General features: G+C 42.8%; 1 protein-coding gene across 5 annotated transcripts in view; it reads left to right on the top strand.

Annotated features, from left to right (window-relative positions):
• BBS9 (Bardet-Biedl syndrome 9) overlaps window positions 1-20,169 on the top strand; it is a 366,639-nt gene that overhangs the window by 8,275 nt on the left and 338,195 nt on the right. For 3 of the 5 annotated variants that reach the window (XM_081079509.1, XM_081079507.1, XM_081079508.1), the window contains exons 2-5: window positions 128-250; window positions 4,891-5,041; window positions 9,222-9,286; window positions 18,916-19,029. In XM_081079509.1, coding sequence (XP_080935635.1) covers window positions 139-250; window positions 4,891-5,041; window positions 9,222-9,286; window positions 18,916-19,029 — 442 coding nt within the window. In that variant the 5' untranslated portion in view covers window positions 128-138. The remainder of the gene's footprint in view (window positions 1-127; window positions 251-4,890; window positions 5,042-9,221; window positions 9,287-18,915; window positions 19,030-20,169) is intronic. The other 2 variants (XM_081079511.1, XM_081079510.1) reach the window with 1 other exon arrangement.

Below are 20,169 nucleotides of genomic sequence, written 5' to 3'. Positions count from 1 at the left end.
AAAGTTAAAAACAGAAATGTTTTTCTCAAAGTTTTCCATGTTTAATTTGCTATGCCTTAAGAGATGCTTAATTCACAATTCATGGTGCGAAGTGCATTTTTATTATAAACACATGTTTTCTTTTTAGAGTGAACAAAAATGTCTTTATTTAAAGCCCGTGATTGGTGGTCTACTGTTCTGGGAGAAAAAGAAGAATTTGATCAAGGCTGTTTATGTTTGGCTGATGTTGACAATACAGGAAGTGGCCGAGGTAAGTAACATATGCCCAAGCATCTTGAAGCAAATCTTTACAGAGATGAAATCAAAACTATGCTCTTTTTAAATGTGTACGTTATAGAACTTAAGTGAACTGTCATAATTTTGCCCTAATTTTGAAGGCACTTTTCCTGATATTGAGGTAGCACACTGATAAATACAATTCTTACTTTTGTTTAGTTGTTTGTGTTTTTCTGGTTTGTTTTGATTCTGTCATTTTATTTGATAGAACTCAGAAAAATATTACAAGGCATCATTTAATTTGTTGCAAAATTAGCTTAGAGCTAGTAAAATACAGAGGGTGCCAAAAAAAGGATACATATTTTAAGAAAGGAAAAAGCTGTATTAAAATTGTAATACTCAATATATACTGAAAACAAAAGATGAATACAAAATCATGTGTATATATTTTTTTGGCCTCCTCCTGTTATTTTGAATTTCGAAAAAATTTTTTTTTAGAAATTATTTGAAAAAAAAAATTACATTCTTTTTAAATTGAATCTGAAAGCCAGTCATATCAGAATGGAGAAATTATGCTAGCTCTATTTGTTGGTAGAAAACAATTGTTAAATAATTGCTTTCATATTCATATTATGATACTAGAACGAACATTCTATCTTATTCTTGTATTATTTGCTCCTCTTTGCATCTTCATATTTTTAAAAGTGGTCTTTAGAATATTTTAGTTCTATATCACTGCTATTTGAAATTTGTATTTGGTTTTAATGATTTATAGTCATGAGCTTTTTCTTTTTTTCTTTTTTTTTTGTAATCCAGATAGTCATTGTTCTCTTAAAAAGAATGCTTATTAATGTAGAATCATTCCTTTGTTCAGTGTATATAAGTATTGTCCCCTTACATTTTTCTTTATTCTGTTTTTTTTTGCCTATAAAGAAAACAGTAGAATCTGGGGGACAAGGTGAAAGGAGAAAATTCTATTGGCAAGGAACAGTGGGAGGGCTGCAGTGTACTGAGCACCTACTAAGTTGTTTCTAAGGCAAATCTGGGCCCTGCCTTCCCATTGCTAGGACATGGGGAGGCCTTCTATTCTGAGACTGTCCTGGGAAGCTCCTCAAAGATTGTCAACTCTGCCTCCACTTGTTTGTTAAAACTTGATTCTCCTTTTATTCGGGAACATAAGAAACTAATATAATATTGTATGTTAGCTATATTTTAATAAAAATCTTAAAAAAAAAGTCATGCCACGAAAATACCTACCAGACAGAACAATTTCAAGCCCACTTCTGGTCAAGCTATCTAAAGCTCAGCTTGGTTGGAAACTGTACTTACTGACGGTCTGAATAACATACTGTTCACTCATCATTTCTATTAGAGCTCCTCATTGGGGTGCCACCTGTGGGTTACCAATATGCTGAAATGTTGCGCCCCCCCCTGCCCCCAATTCATGGCCAGCTGTGAGCAGTTTCCTCTATTTTCCCAAGCATGCTATACAAAAAGTGTCCTGTGTGTGTGTCCCGCATAGAAAAAACACACTGGTCATTATTTCTCAAAGCCTGGACCACCCTGCATCACAATATTCTGTGGTGATTATTATATGGGGAGATTTCCTATTCTAGATGTACATTATCCTATAAGAGCATATTCTCTGAGGGTTAGGTGGATTGAACGGGGGTTTGGGGATTTGCATTTTTCGCAAGCTCCAGAGCTGAATGGTGGCACATTAAAGTTGAAGAGTTGTTACTATTGACCTCATGGAGTGAAGGGTTAATGAGAGCAGTTCGGGACATGCTCTGTTTGAGACAGAAGTGTCTAGTAGGCAGAATAGAGGTAGGGATTTGGGAGTCAGCAGCATGCTGGTTGTATTTGAGGCCCTTAAAATGGGTGAAAATGTAGAGAGAAGGTACAGTAAGACAGAAGGAACCTTTTGACCATAACCTGGAAAATATGAGCATTAAAGGGGGGGATTGGGAAGGGTAGTCAGCAATACAATGTGTGAGCAAAAGATATGGTGAATGTTTTTTAAAAAGTTATTACAGTAAAAGACACATTGCCGTTAATTTCCCTCAAAATACTTCCCCTCGCTTCAAACACACTTATCCCACTGTTCTTGCCACTTTCTGAAGCAGTTATGGAAATCCTCTTTTGTGAGTGTCTTTATTTCATCCTCTATCATGACAACGCTCCCTGTCACATATCATTTCTGGTATGGAAATTTCTGTCACATAAAAACATTACGGTGTGTCCTCATCCACCTTATTCAGTGGATCTGCCACCATGCGACTTCTGGCTCTTCCCCAAAGTCAAAACAACCATGACAGGTGAACGTTTTGAATCGTTTCAGGACATCCAGGCAGCCATGACAACACAACTAAAGACATTCACAAAAGAGGACTTCCAGAACTGCTTCAGAAAGTGTCAAGAACAGTGGGATAAGTGTGTTTGAAGTGAGGGGGCATATTTTGAGGGGGATTAATGGCAATGTGTCTTTTACTGTAATAATTTTTTTTTTAATTTAAACACTCACTGTATTTTTTGGTCACACCTTGTAGATTCAGAGAAGAGCAGGCAGACAGGCAGGAGGACCAGTTGGATTGGTACCTGGGAGGTGAGGTTTAGTGACATGAAGACTGAAAAGTTTCCATGGTGCTTAGCAGCAAGTGGTTCATCAGTGTCTTCGGTGAAGGGTGGATGAGTGGGCACAATGCTGATAAAATCTAGATTTTCATTGTGTGAAGGAGTGGGAGGCGGGGAAGACTGAGTGTTCATAGCCCTTTAAAGAAATTTCACTGTGAAGGGGAGAAGTGAAGGGGATGACTGGGGACAGTGTAGGATCAAGAGAAGTGGGAAAAATTCAATGTGTAGCATAGATGATATAACTGATAGAGAAGGGACCCAGAGAAAATAGTCAGAGATGGGATCAGGTGCGCAGGTATCACTAGAAGGGTTACCTTAGACATGAGAACTTTTTTCAGTATGACAGAAGGCAAGAAGGTAAGAATGGGTACAGATGAAGTGAATTTTGCACGTCAGGTTGGGAAGTTGATGCAGTGATGCCCGTTGACCTTTCCTTTCTTTGAGGTGATTAGAGAGTGAAAAGATGGTATTAGGCATCTTGAAATTGTTTTAGGTGAAGCTGACTTGATACACGGAAGAAGGATTCCTCCCTAATCATGAGCTCCCAGTTGAATGTAGACACCATGCATTTAAAGTGGTACCTACTTTACTGCTCTTCTCAATTCAAGATTCAGATTCTTGAGAGAGATGGTGAGAGTGCAGTTCAGAGAGTCTGCCTGGTCCAGCTGAGATTACATGCCAAGCTGTGGCCTGGAGGGAGAGCGCATTACAAGAATCTGAGTAGAAAACACATCAGGCTGACTGAAAAGGAGCTCCTACGTCGATCTTTTAGCTACTCAGCATTTATACCTCACATGAGGCAACTGCACATATGTGGTCTCACCTGGCTGCAGTGGGAGATTGCCATGGCATCTGCTTGCTGCCTCAGAGGCATTTTCAGGAAGTGCTGGCTGGTCAAGACCGGGGTCTCTGGGTCATATCCCTTTCTCTTGTCATTATTCATAACCACGTTCCAATCTCCTGCCTCTAAACGAAGTGGTACGTACAATCCACGTTCACAACATATGTATTACATACAATCCACGTTCATAACCTATGTATATATCAGTGAGGAAAAGAAGGAAAAATTAAAAAAAATTAAGATGAAAGAGTAGGAAAAAAATTGTATGATGACATAAAGAAGTCATGTTGGGGGCTGCCTTCTGTTCACCAGGCCGTGTAATTGCTACTATTCCCGCCGCCCCCCCCCCATCTTGACTAGCCCTATGTCTGTGTTGGCAGAGCAGATTCCCTGTGAAGCCTCCCGGATCCTTCTTTGCCTCTTCCAGCTCCTCGTAGTACCAGCCACTCCTTGGCTTGTGGATGTGTCACTGCAATCTCTGCCTCTGTTGTCACATGATCATCTCCTTGTACGTCTCTGTGTCGCATGGCATTCTGCTCCCTCTGTGCCAGTTTCCTCTTCTTTTCAGGATACAGATAGAGTCCTGTCATACACCTAATGTCTGTGACCTCATCTTAACTTGATCACATCTGCAAAGGCCCTATTTCCAAATAAAGTCACAGGTACTGGGAGTTAGGACTTTGACATATCTTTCGGGGTCACACAACTAACCCCTTTACACCTACCATTTGCCCGTTTTGTACCCAGGACTAGACAGTGTTCATCAGAGGACTCTAACTAGGGAAGCCTCAGAATCCTTTTTAATACAGCCGTTTCGGCAGCCACAACCAGCTCTAGAGTTGACAATCTGATTAAATCAGTTTACCTTATACTAGTCCTTTGATAAAAAGGGCTTGTTTTTGACTGAGTTAAATTATGACTACTGATACCAAATCAAGGCTTAGGGAAGAATGTCAGATGTTAGTACATTTGCATATTGGTAAACGTAAACCTATTTTTGAAAAGCTATATGGTATTAAAGTAAGTTCACTTTAATTACATCTTCTGATGGCAGATCGGGTTTTGTATAGGAAGCTAGATTCAATTCTTTTACGTTTTAGATTTCTCTTTTAGACATTAGAAAGTTTATTTCCAAAGAAATTTTGTCACTAATGTTTGTTTCTTCCTATATCTTTTTTTTTTTTAAATTCTCTCTACAGATAAAATAATTGTGGGTAGCTTTATGGGTTACCTAAGAATCTTTAATCCCCATCCTGTGAAAACAGGAGATGGAGCTCAAGCTGAAGATTTGCTTCTAGAAATGCATCTACGAGATCCAATACTACAAGTGGGAGTTGGAAAGTTTGTTTCGTAAGTACAGCCCACACATTCTGGTATTGTATCTCACTTGGCGTGCATTTATGCCCTGCTATATCACTTGTTTAGTTTGCACGAAAAAAAAAGAATATTTGTGAATTCAGTATATTTTCAGGATATTGTCACCTAGGTGTTCCTCATGTACTAGACTTTTTTTTTTTTTTAAGATTTTATTGGGGAAGGGGAACAGGACTTTATTGGGGACCAGTGTGTACTTCCAGGTCTTTTTCCAAGTCAAGTTGTTGTCCTTTCAATCTTAGTTGTGGAGGGTGCAGCTCAGCTTCAGGTCCGGTTGCTGTTGTTAGTTGTAGGGGGCGCAGCCCACCTTCCCTTGTGGGAACTGAACCGGCAGCCTTGTGGTTGAGAGGATGCGCTCCAACCAACTGAGCCATCGGGGAGCTCAGCGGCAGGTTAGCTCCAGGTGAGGTGCCGTGTTCAATCTTAGTTGCAGGGGGCGCTGCCCACCATCCCTTGTGGGACTCCAGGAGTTGAACCAGCAACCTTGTGGTTGAGAGCCCACTGGCCCATGTGGGAATTGAACCGGCAGCCTTTGGGGTTAGGAGCATGGAGCTCCAACTGCCTGAGCCACCGGGCTGGCCCCGACGTTTTAAAAAAATATGGCAACCTGTATTTTTAAGATAGAATCATTTAGGACTTAAAAAAAAAAAAAGTAACAGACCTAAGATGCCTGATGGATTAGAAGCTTAAAGGAAAAGAGATAAGCTTTTGAAAATAACCAAATAAAGAAATGGAAATTATTCACTTACTTAAAAACCCAATGCCCAGATTACATAAATGTCTCTTTAAATAATTAGACAAAGTAGCAGTTATGCTACTTGCTATATAAATTTGAAGCTTTAAAATGAATTACTTATTTGTGGTAGAGAGGTCCTTAGTTTCTTAAAAGAAGCCAGCTCAATCCATAAAGTAAGTCTTCCCCTTACAAGAACTTTGTTTCAAATTACTTTACACTTTTAAAACTAATTTATTTTAGAAAACTGTTTATTAGGGTGTATTTTGTTTAATATATTTGCTTTTTATTTACTGATGATATTGCTGATTTTATCTTATTTTAACAGGTAAATTTTCTTAAAATTAAGCTGTATTTCTTTTTTTTTAAATTAAATTTATTGGGGTGACATTGGTTAATGGTATTATGTAAGTTTCAAGTGTACAATTCCATAATACATCATCTATATATTGCATTGCGTACTCACCACGCAAAGTCTAGTCTCCCTCCATCACCATGTATTTGACCCCCTTTACCCTCTTCACCTCCCCCAACCCCCTCCCCCTCTGGTAGCCACCATACTGTTGTCTGTGTCTGTGAGTTTGTTTGTTCATTTGTTGCTATTTTATATCCCACATATGAGTGAAATCGTATGGTTCTTGTCCTTTTTCATCTGATTTACTTTGCTTAGCATGATACAAGGTGTGATTAAAAAAATACGGTGCTTGTTTAAATAAAAAAAATTATTACAGTAAGGAGGGAGTGGGGTGGTAGATGAGGGTAAAGGGGATCAAATATATGGTGATGGAAAGAGAACTGACTGGGTGGCGAACACACAATGTGATATATGTAGATGATGTAATACAGGATTGTACACCTGGAAGCTATGTAAATTTACTAACAATTGTCATCCCAATCAACTTTAATTAAAAAAATTTATTACAGTAAAAGACACATTGCCATTAATCCCCCTCAACATATTCCCTTTTGCTTCAAACACACTTATCCCATCGTTCTTGCCACTTTCTGAAGCAGTTCTGGAGGTCCTCTTTTGTGAGTGTTGTTAATTGCTCTGTCATGGCTGCCTCGATGTCCTGAATCATTTTCAGTTTGAGGAAGAGCCAGAAGTCACACGGTGCCAGATCTAGTGACTAAGGTAGATGAGGACGCACCGTAATGTTTTTGCTGTGTATCAGAAGCCAGGTGTGACAGGGTGCGTTGTCATGATGGAGGATGAAGTAAAGACTCTCACGAAACAGGACTTCCGTAACTGCTTCAGAAAGTGGCAAGAGCAATGGGATAAGTGTGTTTGAAGCGAGGAGGAGTATTTTAAGGTGGATTAATAGCAATGTGTCTTTTATTGTAATATACATTTTTAAAATTTAAACACTCATCGTATTTTTTGATCACACTTTGTACTCTCAAGATCCATTCATGTTATCTCAAATGGCAGGGTTTCCTCCCTTCTATGTAAGCTTGTGTTTCTTAATCATTGATAAGAGTATCCATTGTGAAAAGTTATGTAGGCAGAGGTGGTCTTGTTCCCCCCCCACCTCTTCTTTTTGAGCCCCCTTTTGTCTTAAGTCTGGAAGTGCCCTTGAGCTCTGGGTTTTGGTCCACTCCATTTTACTCATCATAAGTTATTCATCTCAGCTTCCATTTATTCAGGGCCCTGACTCCTGCTAGAAAAACCTAAACAACCACTCCTGACCATTAGCTTTCTTCTTGTGATATGTTTCATTCTGATGGCCAGCTGCTTCATGGATGACATAGGCCAGGGCAAAAAATGGGCCTTTGGTGCACTATGACAGGCTAGATGGGGGGGGGGGGTTGTGAGAGACATGGTTGGTAAATATCTGCTCCGTCTAAAAGCTGCTGATGTCAGGGTGCCCACTGTGTACTCAGCATGCATTAGACATGATGGGTTTATAAAGTAAGGAGACAGAAGGATCCTTGCCTCTAGAAAGCATTTTTACCTTTTTGTTTTTTTCAAAAGTGAAATGCTGTCACAATATTCTGTACAGTAGTCCTAAGTGTGGCCTTTGTCTCTGAGGTCACTTGTTGGAAGGGAGGTTAACATTAGTGAGTGGATACTGTGCTAGTATTTAATAGTATTTATCTATACGATGTGGTCTGCATTTAGAGATATGGAAAACTGGCTGGAGCTCAGAGCTTTAGATGGTCACACAGCCAGGATTCAGACCCAGGTCTGCCTGACTCCACACTTTACTGTCTTTCCATGGCATCTGTTCTTTTCCCTTGGAAAAATTGTTCTGATTGTTCAGGGCACATAATACAATTTTTTGAAGGTAATATTGATTATGTGATAGTTGTGTATATTTGTATTTTCCTGTAGTAGAGTGAGTGAGTGGTATTTATATATTCATCATAACAACATTTTTCAGATAATATCTCGTATAATTCTAATTTTGTAAGCGAGAGACTAATACTCTGAAAGAGTAAATGATCAGACAAACATCCAGGTGCAAAGTCAGGACCCTAACCCAGGTCTTCAGGTTTCCATTACAGTCCTTCTAGTTTAAAACAGAGTCTGTAGAATGGAGGGCATACACGGGAGGCCTGCTTGCAGATGTGTTTTAAATTGTAAAGAGTTGCCAACATTTGAGAAGCAGGAGATTTCACATAAAATCCCTGCATTCTGGCTTTTCTTGGGGAAAAAAAAAAGTGGCAATTTGGCCACAAGCCTAGAACTGAATAGTAGTCGCCTCCTTTTAGTCTGGCCCAGTTTCCAGCTGATCACAGCCATTTACACCTTTTCCTCATTCATATCCACTGTCTTGGCCCTTGAAGACTTTGGATTTAGGATTTCTAGACGGCGCCTTGTCTCTGGAAATCACTTGATAAGGGCTGGGAAGTGAAGTGGCGACAGTGGCTGTTCATTTCTGTTTGAGATTTCGTGCAAACTGAAATATTTTCAATACCTGTAATAAAATTTCACAGCTGTGATAAGTGCCCTTTAAAATAATCACTATCATTTAATAATGGTTAGCGTTCTGTGGTGCTTTATACTTTACAAAGCACGTTCATATGATTTTATTTCATTTAAGTGAACCTCTTATTTTCCAAAAGAGGAACCACGCTCAGAGAGATTAAGTGACTTGCTTAAGGTCACAGGTGAATTAGCCGAGTCAGGACCTGACTTGGATCTCTTTACTGTGGTAGAGCTTGAGGTGACTCTTTCTGGAAGGTTCCCTGGCTTCAATCTGAAGGCAGCTCCTTGAGTCAGTGTCCTTGAGCCTCTGGGATTGTCAAACTTGCTGTTTATCTTTACTTTTATTTTTGAGTTTAGAATGTGATCTAGTGAATTGTTTCATTTACTCATGCTAGGCTGTGGTTATAATCTCTTTTAAAAACTATTCTACATTTTTTTGGGTTACATCTGAAACTAATATTTAAACTTTTAAAACTTTCCCCATTTTTCAGAGGTACTGAAATGCTTCATTTGGCTGTGTTGCATTCTAGAAAACTTTGTGTCTACTCTGTCTCAGGTAAGAAACATTTTTTTCTCATGTAGAATTTGTATGAAACACTGGGCTTCTTAATATTACAAAATAATAGATATTCTCCAACGTTGACTTGGCAGAGAACACAAAACGTTAGGTTGAAGTTTTTCTTACTTGGTTAGCATTTTCCCGTTTTCATCTGTTCTTCCAGACACTTGGGCTATTATATTTTCTTGGCCTGCTATTTTTCCCTCTGAAATTTCCAGCAGAAGGTTCCTTGTTTTTTCCTTCTTCCCAGGAATTGTGTCCAGTGTTGCTTATGACTACTAGAGGCCAATTCTGGGTATTTAGGACACTTGAGTCTTAAGAAATGTCCAATAGCCACAACAAAACTCATTAGATGCTGCGTCATAGTGGTTTAAAGTACGTTTTCTTTGGTGAACCTCAAGTGTCCTCTCTTTACAGTTTCAGTTTCTTGACTTTTGGTTGTCTTTACTCAACCAGACCTTAAAGCACTTATTTGAGGCTTAATTAGGTTTCATTCTCTGACACTGCTCTGTGGGTCCAAGTAGGGTAGTTAAATGTAGTTTGGTTTCAGCATTTTGGCCCTTATTAAATATAAAAGGTAACTTTAAAATTGTTGTTTAGTTATTAGATAAGTTTTAGTTCAAGTTGAGTAATTTTTATGGATATCAATATTGGGATATCAATATTGGATATCAATTATGGGTACAGTAGAGCTAAGAGTCCGGGGGACCTATTCCTCATTCAAAAAATACTCTCCTTTGGAGTTTGCCGTAAGTGATAGCTTCTAGGATTTAGATATTTCACACACATTCTCTTGACTTGGGCTTTCTTTTGTCTTTTGCTTTTAATTGGAATGATGACTTATATTTATTGTCACTGAGCTGGATATTCTTAGGCAGGCTCTTTCTGGGATGGAGAGCTGTTAGATTCCTTAGGTGGCTTGGCAACCTGGCATACGGTATATGGTAGGCATCCTTGTTGGATGAATAAGTGAGTTAACTTCTGGATAGTGCTGAGGCAGTTGGCTCATTCTTACTGTCTCCATGTTGTTTTCTTCCTTCTTTTCCTTCTCTGTTACCATCACTCCCTTTTTCCACTCTCCACATGAAAGGCCCTATATACCATGTTTCCTCGAATATAAGACTGGATCTTATATTAATTTTTGCTCCAAAAGATGCATTAGAGCTGATGGTCCGGCTAGGTCTTATTTTTGGGGAAACAGGGTAGTGCCTCTCCCTGTCTCTGCTGAACACTCTCATTGGTTTCACAGAAAACAGTGCTCCTCCTAGTGACAGGGCTAATACTTAGTGTTCCAGAGTGTAGGGACAGAGCCCCAGAGAGCAGTTTCCAGGCTCTTGACCTCACGTGGAAAGGTGCTGGCTCAGGTAGATGGCCATCAGCTGTAATTGGTTGGCCATCAGCTGTAACCAGGTAGCCATTAGCCACTGATATAACTGCCATGGCTGAACTAGCAAGCACAGATTGCGACTAGTAAATGGGGTTAGCAAACACGGATGGAGGATTGCGGATCATGTGGATCCTACTTCCTGTGTCTTGCCTGGCCGCCAGGGAGACTGGGGTGCAAGAAGACCCCTCGTTGGGGTACTGGCAGACGTTTGCTTTTGTGTCTCGACCAGCTGCCATCGAGAATATAGTGGTATGAACCCCCTGTCTATGGCTCCATTGTTGTTTCTTTTTGGCCTCACCATATTCTGTGTCTACCTGCCGAGAGCAGGACCAGAGACCCCACATTACACAGAGTAAATGGAGAAGGCATGATAAAGGCTGCCTTACTGCATGATTCTGGTGGTTCCTGTTTTCCATCATAAGCCTGTTAACTGCGCATGATAGTTGATTAACTGGGTTATGCAGGCCACGGAAGAAGAGAGCCTGCCCTTGGTCAGCCCTGAAAACTTCTTGGAGAATTGGTCCCTTCTGAAGGCTGCATGGGGACTCTAAGAGGGCAGGAGAGGGAAACATCATGGAAACTAGAAATGAGGTTAGACTCTTGGCCTTCCATGGTCCTGTTTGAACGATGGCCCAGAAAGATACAGGCCTCTCAAGCTCCACTCCAGCCTAGGGCCCAAGCTAGGGATGAATGTATGTACCAAAAAAGCCCACGGGAAGAAACTGGCATGTTCGCTCACAACTTGTTTATGAGACATGGGTATCCTCCTTCAAATTAGTGTTGAAAATGGAAGTGATTTGTCACAGGAATGGTGATTTTATCGCTCTTTTATTCTTTGTATTCATTTATAAGCTTTGTATTCTCTGGGGAGGAGGAGTTCTCCAAACTCCATTTCCTTATACCCCACCTCTTTTCCCTTCTATGTCTCTCATTTCTTCAGCGTCTTAGAATATTCGTAGTCTGGCAATTTGTATATTTTTCCTGGCATGGCTTAAATTGAGAAGCAGGAAAGTTAATGTTTTGGTTCTCTTGAAAATGTTTCTTGAGGCTCCAGATTGAACTTTTACCTAGCGTTTACTGTAACAGAGGAAGCATAAACATTTTCTAGTTTAAGTAAAACCACTGGTGTCAGCAGATGAAAGTGTTAGCTGAACTTGACATCCTTACCCCTACTGCCCTCCCTTCTCATATCTTTTTTGTTTTCTTTTATATGCTGTATGCTTCTGAAAAAAGGGTTGAGGTAAACTAGAGGAGATCCCCTGGAGACACCAAACACCCCTTTATAGTCAGTGGCTACTGTGCTGACTTCTTTTTGGTGGGTGATCTATCATCAAAAGCTTGCTAAATATAGAGAAACAGCAGGGTCTTGCTGACCTAAAGTTACCCCATCTTATCATAGTCGGGTACAGAAAAAGCATCACATGGCATCTCAGATACTTTTCTAATGGGCTTCAGGTTCCGAATAACTGGTTACAGATGTGTGAGCTTAAGCCATACTGATTATGTTCTCTTATATATTCTTTTCCAAAATGTGTATACTTCTCAACAAGCATTTACTAAGCATTTGACATATTTATAGAATTCTAATGTTTGCCATGAGAGGGCAAAAACATGTGGTTCTTTACTTTTGACAAACTTATATAATCTAATTTGGTTATTGAACATAATGAGCCTTTTAACTTACTCTGTAATGGCTTTTATTTCATTGAACATCATTCAAGTTCTCAGTAGTTATCTAAAATTGCACCAGAAACTTGTCAAGGTGACCTTTGATTTTTCCATAGAATTTTTTTTTGGTATAAATCGGATCTTATTTAAATAAGGCCAACAGCACAAATGTTCTAAAATCCACTTACTTTCTAATTGAGGAAGCTTTATATTAATTTTAGCAATATGTAGATTATCGTTATAGATATCCACTTACTCTAGTCAGTCTGTATATCCAAGGGCAAAACCTATGTAAGGAATTTTAATCTTATGTCATTGATGCTTCTTTAGAAAAAAGAAATTTTGGCTTTTCAAATACTACCTTTATTCCAGGGTGGTATTTAAGGAAGACAAAATACATTGTCTCTTGTTCTCCATAGTTGTACTACCATGCTTTAAAGTGCTATCACCTGAAATTTAAAAATTTAGCAGTGCATGTAGCACTTTTTCACAACACAAATACAGTGTCATTTTGTGCCAGGTTTGCTTATACATTGACTGCTGAACCCTGCGTCCCTGACTCTTCAGCAAGCAGGCGTGTGTAAGTGCTCTCCTTCCTCTGACGGGCTGATCTGGTTTTAAGTGCAGAATGAAATTTGTAGTTTCTCTAGGGACAAACCGAATGTTTCTTGGAGGCTAGAATGCTAGAACTCTCCTTTGTGAGTTAGTTAGTGGTGGTTTTTTTTCTTTCTTTGCCCATGTGGCTAGTATGGCGGTGATTCCCCCTTAGCTCCCCTGGCCCTTACTGCTTTTTACTACCACTTAGATTCCAGAAAGCTTTCATCTCCTATCAGGGTAAGCTGGCAAATTTGAGTTGTTCTCTTTGTTTTTTTATTGTGTTGGTCTGTGAATTCTGTTGTTACCATGTTCACGGGCTGTCGTGCGGGGTCTCCTGCGGGGTCTCTGCTCCCGCTCTCCACATAAGAATGCAGGATATGGCTAGGCCAAAAAGAAACACCCACGGAGCCATAGATAGGGGAGTTATACCACTATGGTCTCACTGGAGGCTGGGTTTACATGACATGCGACCTGCTGTCCGCTTTGCTGCCAACTGACCGACTCTCCTCGACTCTCCTTCACTCTCCTCGGCTTCCCCCCATAGCCACGGCAGTTATATCAGTGGCCAATGGCTCAACGGTTACAGCTGATGGCCAACCAGCCACAGCTGATGGCCGTCCAGTATCCGAGCCAGCACCTCTCCACATGAGGCCGGGAGCCTGGAAACTGCTCTCTGGGGCTCTGTCCCCACACTCCACCCCTACAGGTTCTCACCTCATAATCTACATGACAAGCGTCTTTTCGCGAGGGTCCCTGTGCCATATTAGCCTATTGACACCTACGGACGAAAAGAAATGGTAGTCTTAGGAACCAACAATGGCAAATCCCATCCATCTGGGAGGATACACGCTAGCTTTTTGTCATGGGAAAGAAGGGTCACTGCCACTGGCATCTTCCCGGTTTGTGGTACCAGACCTTAATGGCAGTGCTTGGGGTCCCTTGCATAGTTTCAACATGTAACAGAACAGGGGACCCCATAATAGGCCATAGTGAGAGCACCTAGGTTCCCCGCAAAATCATCCCGGTATTGGGACCTCTGTATACTACAGTCACTTGCGGTGGCCACTTAGCCACCACCCCTGGCGTCACTTGCAAATCATGAGTCAAACCGGCTCCCCATGGGGCTATCAGGCCCAACCATCGACAGTGGGGCCTTTTGACCTGCCAGGGCCAAGTCCATTGCTGCCATTCCCCTGCTTTCAAGCATCCTTACCCCTCTTGGGTTACATGAACATCAAGTTCAAATGGGCGGCCGGGGTCCACTACTTGCAGAGCCTATGCCTGCTGCACTGCCCATTTCGTGGCAACGAAGGCTTGCTCTATAGCCTCTGTCCAATCCCATGAGGACCCCTTTTTTTTATCATATTATACAAGGGCCTTGCCATTTGTGCTAAATGGGGTACAAACGCCCGCCAACATTTTAGCAGACCCTAATACGTCTGCAGTTGGGAGACCGTGGTTGGCTGGGGAAAAGCTTGTATCTTATCAATAATCGCCTCAGGTATAACCTTTGTCTTACCCGACCACACAACACCCAAAAACTTGACGGATAAGCCAGGGCCTTGGACCTTTTCCTCGTGCACCGCCCAGCCGTGTGACTTCAGGTGGCGGAGAAGAGAGGGAGCTGCTTGCTCTAAATCAGAAAGAGAATCTGATGTTAATAGAATATCATCGACATAATGAAACAAGGTCACAGAGGACGGGTAATCCCACTGTGCCAAATCCTGGGCCACGAGCCTGTGGCAGATAGTGGGGCTGTGCAAGTATCCTTGCGGAAGGACTTGAAAAGTCTACTGCCGCCCATCCCAAGTAAAAGCAAACTGCTCTTGACACTCGGGTGCAATGTCAATGGAGAAAAAAGCATTGGCCAAGTCCACTTCATAGTGATATGTCCTCAGTCGGACAGTCAGACGATCCATTAAACCATGTATTGAAGGCACTGCAGCATGCAAAGGTGGTGTCACCTTATTTAACTCCCTACAGTCCACAGTCATTCACCAGGTCCCATCTGGCTTCTTGACAGGCCATACTGGGGAGTTAAAGGGACTGTGCGTTGGCCTCACAATATGTGCCTTCTCCAACTCCAATATTGTACGACCAATCTCCTCCTGCCCTCCTGGCAGACAGTACTGTCGCACTGTAACCACGCGCCAGGGCTGTGGCAACACTTGAGGAGGGTGGTGAGCATGCCCGCGTGTCACCGCTTTCACCACCCGGATCCGGAGATGGAACTCTCCTACCCATGTCTGTAAGCTGAGGCCATGTAGCACGTCCACCCCTAGAATATACTCCGGAACGGGGGAGACATAAACCTTTAGGTACGAGGGGGAAGCCTTCCTATACCCAGTGGTAAGGAAACAGCTTTCACAGTCAGTCTTTCCCCCATAGCCATCAATGCAGATTGCTGGTCCAGGGAACATTTCTGGGTTCCCATAAACGAGACTGCAGTCTGCGCCAGTGTCAACTAGGGCCAAAACCCTCTGCACATCAGAAGGGGACCAATTTACAGACAGTTCCACGTGGGGCGTCCGGTCCCTGCTCATCCCCTTTGACCCGGTACCTTGGTCCCACCCCTAATCAAGCTGGCAGGAGTCGGCTTCAAGCGGCTGCATGGAGTCCTGGAGGGACACGGGTCGCGCTTTCCCAGACTTCTCCTTTATGCTTCTCCGGTATTGTTGTTCCGGACGCAACTGTTTCCAAAGTTCCATCAGGAGTGCATTGGGTTTTCGGTCTATTTTCTCCCGAACAACCCCTGCTGCCACGAGATCACGCCACATCTTTGCGCGTGTTACTCTCTGAGGCCCGCGACATCGCCCCTTTACTTTTGATTTGGGCTTCCAGGTCTCAACTGCGCGGACCTCCTGTCTTAACTTCCTTTGCCTCTGGCTTTCAACATCCCCTAGGGTGGCCGTGGCAGTTGTAACTTCATGGATCCGTTGCCCCACATAGGGCGTAAGAATGGCAATCAAGGATCCAAAAGCACTCGCAGGTGCAGTATCCAAAACCAGATCTCTCATGCTGGCTGTAAAAAGCTTGTCATCTGGCCCCTGCATATTTGGGTTGAAAATAGCATGTCTCATACCCATTTCACAGATGATTTGAGTAAGTTCCGTATATGACTACCATTGACTCACAGTGTCTGGCAGCTTGCCAGCCTGTCCCCATACTGTGCGTACCGCAGCAGTGAGCCACTACATTAGAGAATGGTTGCCCTGGTCATGGGCCAACCTATGGCAGTTCTGTAACCTTTGTCACAGGGACGGATGCACTGTCACAAAGGCTAGCTTTTCCATCTCGCCTGGGGAGCAGAGTGTTGTCTGCTCCCTCATCCCATAAACGTAATAGCCAAGCCGAGACTGCCTGCCCAGCTCCTGCAACTCAGTGGGAGTGTAAGGGGTGTAGGGTGTGAACTCAGTCACAGCTGGGTTGCAGGCAGCAACGCCCCCAGGGCCCAAAGGTTGCTCACGTTTTACCTTTTGCTTCAAGATTGGCTGGGCTTGGGGGTTGGGAGCTACGTTGTCTCCACTCGCTTCCTCCGCCTCTGCCTCAGAGTCTCCACTGTGGGGCCCCTCTTCTAACAGGCGGACCGGAGCTTCCTACGCTTCCAACCGGGACACCTGGTCCGGCACCTGGGCCATTTCATTAAGCACCCTTTCCGTGTTGCGACTCAAGGCCCTGAGGAACATCCAGCCCATGCGGTTGGCTGTAGCCTTCTCCTCCTCCGGCAACCGCTCAGCCAGGACTGCAGGGCCCTCTCCACGCTGGCCGGAGAGCCATCCATGTCCTCCCACCCCTCCTTGGGGGTCCAACTCCTGAGAACAGTGGCCACCGGGCACCACACACTGTGTGGGGGCCACACGTCCCCTGCCCAGGGTCAGACTCCATTCCTTCCTGGTCGGAATCCTGCTCGCTGTGCCAGGTGTCTGAGTCAGCGGAGGCCTTCGTATAAGATGTCCACAACCCTCGGAGCCTAAGGCCGCAGCAGATCACCAAAATGAAGGCAACACCTTCCATGGCCAGGAAGGTGGTGTGCCAGCTGGAGGCTTGAGTCTCCCAGGCAGACCGCGCCTCCCGTTCCCGGTGTCGCTCCTCATGGGCCTCCCGAAGCTGGGCTCTCACACGCACGAACCGCTCCACCATGCTTCGGTAGGTTTTGGCCAGCACAGTACCCTGCTTACGAAACTGAGCTTTTATACGAGTAAACTGCTCCAGTACATTCTGGAGAGTTTTGGCCGACACCACACCCAGCTTGCTGCGCCATGAGTCGTGCAGGGCGTCCGCCGGGGTCTCAGCTCCCGCTCCCCACATGAGAACACAGGATGTGGCTAGGCCAAAAAGGAACACCCACGGAGCCATAGGTAGGGGAGTCATACCACTATGGTCTCACTGGAGGCTGGAGTCACACGACGTGCAACCTGCTGTCCGCTTTGCTGCCAACCGACCGACTGTCCTTGACTCTCCTTGGCTTCCCCTCATAGCCGCGGCAGTTATATCAGTGGCCAGTGGCTCAACGGTTATAGCTGATGGCCAACTAGTCACAGCTGACGGCCATCTACTACCCGAGCCAGCACCTTTCCACATGAGGCCGAGAGCCTGGAAACTGCTCTCTGGGGCTCTGTCCCCACACGGGCATAGATCTGTGTAGAAGTGATTCTCCTCCAAGAAATCCTCCCCTGTTAGTTATTCTTTTTCAACCCTCCACCGTCCAAATGAGGAAGAGAAGGCTAGGCTGAGAAAGGTGGAGGTAGACGTGACACATTCTTTCATGCTGCTTTTTGGGGGAAAATTGTCATTGGCTTACCCAGTTCCCTGAAGATCGTTAAATGACGGACAACCAAGTAACAGGATATAGATAGTGCTGGCTGGCTCTAAAGACCGAGTTTGAGTACTGGGTCCTTTACTAGCTGTGTGATTTGGGGGGAAATTTCTTAAATTGCTTTGAACTTAAGGTATCTCAGTTCTACCACGGAAATAGAAATATTTCTATTCATACAATCTCAGTGTATGTTGGTTAATCCTTCTGGACAAAAAGCAAAAAAAATGCTCATGTATAAATATGTAAACACATTTATAGAGACAGACATACTCGTATACATTTAGATTATGTTAGTGATCTAATGTTCTACAGTTTGGGGACTATTTCATTTGCTTTATGATCTTTTACGTTTTTCCTTAACTTTCGCACTTTCAAATGAATGATAAAGTATTCTGAATCCTGTTTGTTTCAAATATCTCTTTTTACCCATAATGTCCTTGCGCGATCGCTGGGATATACCTCCAACTGTAAGTACTCTAGGAAGCCTACTGACTAGAGTAAAATGTGGATAAGGCATCTTATTTGGAAAAACTAGAAAGTGATTGTAGCAATATGATCTATTAAATGCAGAGAAAGTATTTTTCTTTGTTTTGAAGGAGATTCTTGGCAGACTTCAAATAAAACATACTGTCCTGTTTACTTGCTGAGGGAAGCTTTAGAAGATTCTCCATTAAATTAGAATATAATGCATTAGGGCTTGAGTATTTTGAGAGTTGAGACAGAAAATTGAGTTTTCTGAAAATGTGGGACATTTTCTGAAAATGTGGGACATTCTTAGACACATTGAGTCATGTCTTTGCCCGTATTATTGTTTATAAGTGCAAGGAACTCAACCTCATTTATTTCAGAACTGAAATTGGAGGGTTTTGTTGTTATTTAAATGGTTACACTTTACTCAGAAATAATGGAAATAGATAATAAATTGTCACCCAGGGTCGTATTTCATCTAATGGTGTAATCTGGCTGAGACTAAATTGTTTTAACTGTGCTGACATTCTGTGTCATCAGAATTGTTCATAATACATAATGTTTTAGTGCTTTGTCATTTTAAATTTCACTGAAATGGAATTACTTAGAATTGGTGTAGAGGATGAGAAAAATTAATATTTTTAAATGTAAACAAATACAAAGCCATCCTGTTGTTTTTTTTCTCCTTAGGAACCTTGGGTAATGTGGAACATGGGAACCAATATCAGATCAAATTGATGTATGAACATCATCTTCAGAGAACAGCTTTCAATATGACTTTTGGATCATTTGGTGGTGTAAAAGGTAATTTGCATTTAATCGTGAGTGTGTTGTTGCAAGTACCAGAGTTAGAATATAGCAAGTCCTTAAATAACCTCATTTAGTTCATTGTTGTTTCATTATAATGTTGACGAGATGCTGTAGAAACTTAACTCTTTCTATCAGTTAGCTTATGGTAAAATTGGTTTCATTTTATGTGGTTTAGCTTAAAGTCAAAGAACCTATCTATTACGTTAAGTGAGGATTTACTGTATTTGGCCATATAAAAATGGAGGATTACCTGGCCAGTTCAATAAAAATGGAGGATTATCTGGTACGAATCTCAGAGAGTTAAACGTATTTCACCGAATTTTTTATATTGAAATACCCAAGCAAAATAATAAGAAAGGAAAACTTTAAATGCCGAACGTGTTTGAATTTTCATATAACCAGCACATTTATATGGTCTACAGAGATATTTGTAAAACTCCTTTTTCTTCAAATTTTGTCTTTTATACACGAGCTGAGCGAAATTGAGCTTTTTCGTGGAGGAGGTGTGTGCCTGCCTCTCTCAGTGGAAGAATGGATTGAGATCATTGATGGGGTCCCCGCCCTGTCTGCTGTAGTCAGGGTGGACCTACAGACTCCTCTCTGCACCTCACTTACCCCCAGGGCCACCGCACAGCCTTTTGCAGGTTTTTTTGCACAAGGGCACATGGATCAGGGGCCAGTGGCCGCTGAAGTGCCGACCTGATCCTTCTTGTCAGGCCATGTGCCCTGGCTTGGAAATGTCACAAAGGCAGCACCTTTATCAAGCACTAGCTCCGTGAGGCTGGGCTCCTCTCACCTTCGGGGTGTCCTTTTCCAAATAGCAAGGGGTGACTCACAGTGCACACACCCCAGTCCCCGAGCCCCCGGAGTTACGGGGCTTGGTGCTCGCTTGTGTACACTGTTGTAGTTGGCATGGGAGGGTTTTTATTTAGAACTCAAGTCCTGGGCTGGCCTGGTGGCTCAGGCTGTTGGAGCTCCATGCTCCTAACTCTGAAGGCTGCTGGTTTGATTCCCACATGGGCCAGTGGGCTCTCAACCACAAGGTTGCCAGTTCAATTCTTCGAGTCCCTCAAGGGATGGTGGGCAGCGCCCCCTGCAACTAAGATTGAACATGGCACCTTGAGCTGAGCTGCC

This window comes from Rhinolophus hipposideros, assembly GCF_964194185.1.
Source record: "Rhinolophus hipposideros genome assembly, chromosome: 18".
Classification (NCBI taxonomy): domain Eukaryota; kingdom Metazoa; phylum Chordata; class Mammalia; order Chiroptera; family Rhinolophidae; genus Rhinolophus; species Rhinolophus hipposideros.
Note: the sequence above shows the minus strand (reverse complement) of the source record. Positions and strands in the feature narration are given on the sequence as shown.